Source organism: Phacochoerus africanus, chromosome 14 (assembly GCF_016906955.1).
Source record: "Phacochoerus africanus isolate WHEZ1 chromosome 14, ROS_Pafr_v1, whole genome shotgun sequence".
NCBI lineage: Eukaryota > Metazoa > Chordata > Mammalia > Artiodactyla > Suidae > Phacochoerus > Phacochoerus africanus.
In genome coordinates, this window is record NC_062557.1 from 21,659,801 (window position 1) to 21,661,154 (window position 1,354).

Sequence of the window (1,354 nt, forward strand, 5' to 3'; positions counted from 1 at the left end):
TTTGGAAATTACTCATTAAAAATCCTGATCATGTTATGCGTATTATTTAAAACTAAGGAGGGAAAAAAGGAGAAGAATTTAGCCTCTGAAACGATAGCTGAAGAGTCACTTGGACTGATTATCTGTAATTTATGTACGATTTGACATTCCACAGCCCTGTGAAGGTAAACTGTGGTCATATGACAAGAAATAACAAGTCAATGAGTCAAAAACATGATTCCTTTAATAAGGGCAGAAACTTAGTGGACAGGTAAATACCAAACTGATTAGAGAATCTTGGTGGAAAAGAGTGACATAAACCACAATGAAAGGAAGCCTTCTGGTTGGACCAACGCTCAATGAGCAAAGTATATAAGAGCCCAAAAGTCAGAGGAGACATCTGCATTCTCGAAATCTCATCTTTCTCTCCAAGAAACCAAAGCAAACCAGATTCCCGACACTATGGCCTGCTGTGTTGCCCGATGCTGCAGCGTCCCCACCGGCCCCGCCACCACCATCTGCTCCTCTGACAAATTCTGCCGGTGTGGAGTCTGCCTGCCCAGCACCTGCCCCCACACGACTTGGCTATTGGAGCCAATCTGCTGTGACAACTGCCCCCCACCCTGCCACATCCCTAAGCCCTGTGTGCCCACCTGCTTCCTGCTCAACTCCTCCCAGCCCACCCCTGGCCTGGAGACCCTCAATCTCACAACCTACGTTCAGCCCGGCTGCGGCAGCGAGCCCTGCATCCCAAGATGCTGCTGAGTGATGGCTGACGCCCTCAGCGCCTGGCAATAAAGAACGCAGGCTGGGCTGTGTCCTCAGCATTCACTTGCCTCCAGATTTTATCAGATATTGAGGCAGACCAGATGGCCTAGATATGGAAAACCTGCCTCTCATCATAATGGAAAGAGAATCAAGACTTTTTAAATGGTTATTTCACTAAGTAGCCATTGGATTCATTTGGGCAGAGAATGTCATCTCTAATCAAAACAGTACTGAAATCTACAAAAGACCTCAGACTCCACTTTCCTGATCATGTGGCTTCTTGGATCTCATTTCTTGGACCGGGTGTTTTCCTAGAGGGAAATTAATTTCTTGATGGGTTTTCCAATAAACTTTACTTGTGTGGTGAGATGTGTTCTTCGTTTATGTTAGAGGTTTGGGTATGTTTCTTTCATTGAAAAAAGGTAATGCTAAGATAATCCTTTTATTTTTTTTTTAAAAGCATCTCTCAGAGGAATGATGGAAACTAGCTTTTTTACATGGCTTGCTAACTTTAAAAGTGCTGGCTTGCTAACTTTAAAGTGTGTATCTTCTCTTTTCTTCCTCAAATAAATACAATCTGAGGGTGAGCCAACGTTTATTTGCCCAT

At 44.0% G+C, this 1,354-nt stretch overlaps 1 protein-coding gene across 1 annotated transcript; it reads left to right on the top strand.

Annotated features, from left to right (window-relative positions):
* The first annotated feature begins 384 nt into the window (after nucleotides 1-384).
* Nucleotides 385-1,114, top strand: LOC125113807 (keratin-associated protein 3-3). The gene has a single exon (XM_047756755.1). The coding sequence runs from the start codon at nucleotides 442-444 to the stop codon at nucleotides 742-744; it is 303 nt and encodes a 100-aa protein (XP_047612711.1). The 5' UTR covers nucleotides 385-441; the 3' UTR covers nucleotides 745-1,114.
* The last annotated feature ends 240 nt before the right edge of the window (nucleotides 1,115-1,354 follow it).

Coding starts and splice junctions, on each gene's coding strand:
- LOC125113807 (XM_047756755.1), top strand. CDS start 442: ATGGCCTGCTGTGTTGCCCGATGCTGCAGCGTCCCCACCGGCCCCGCC.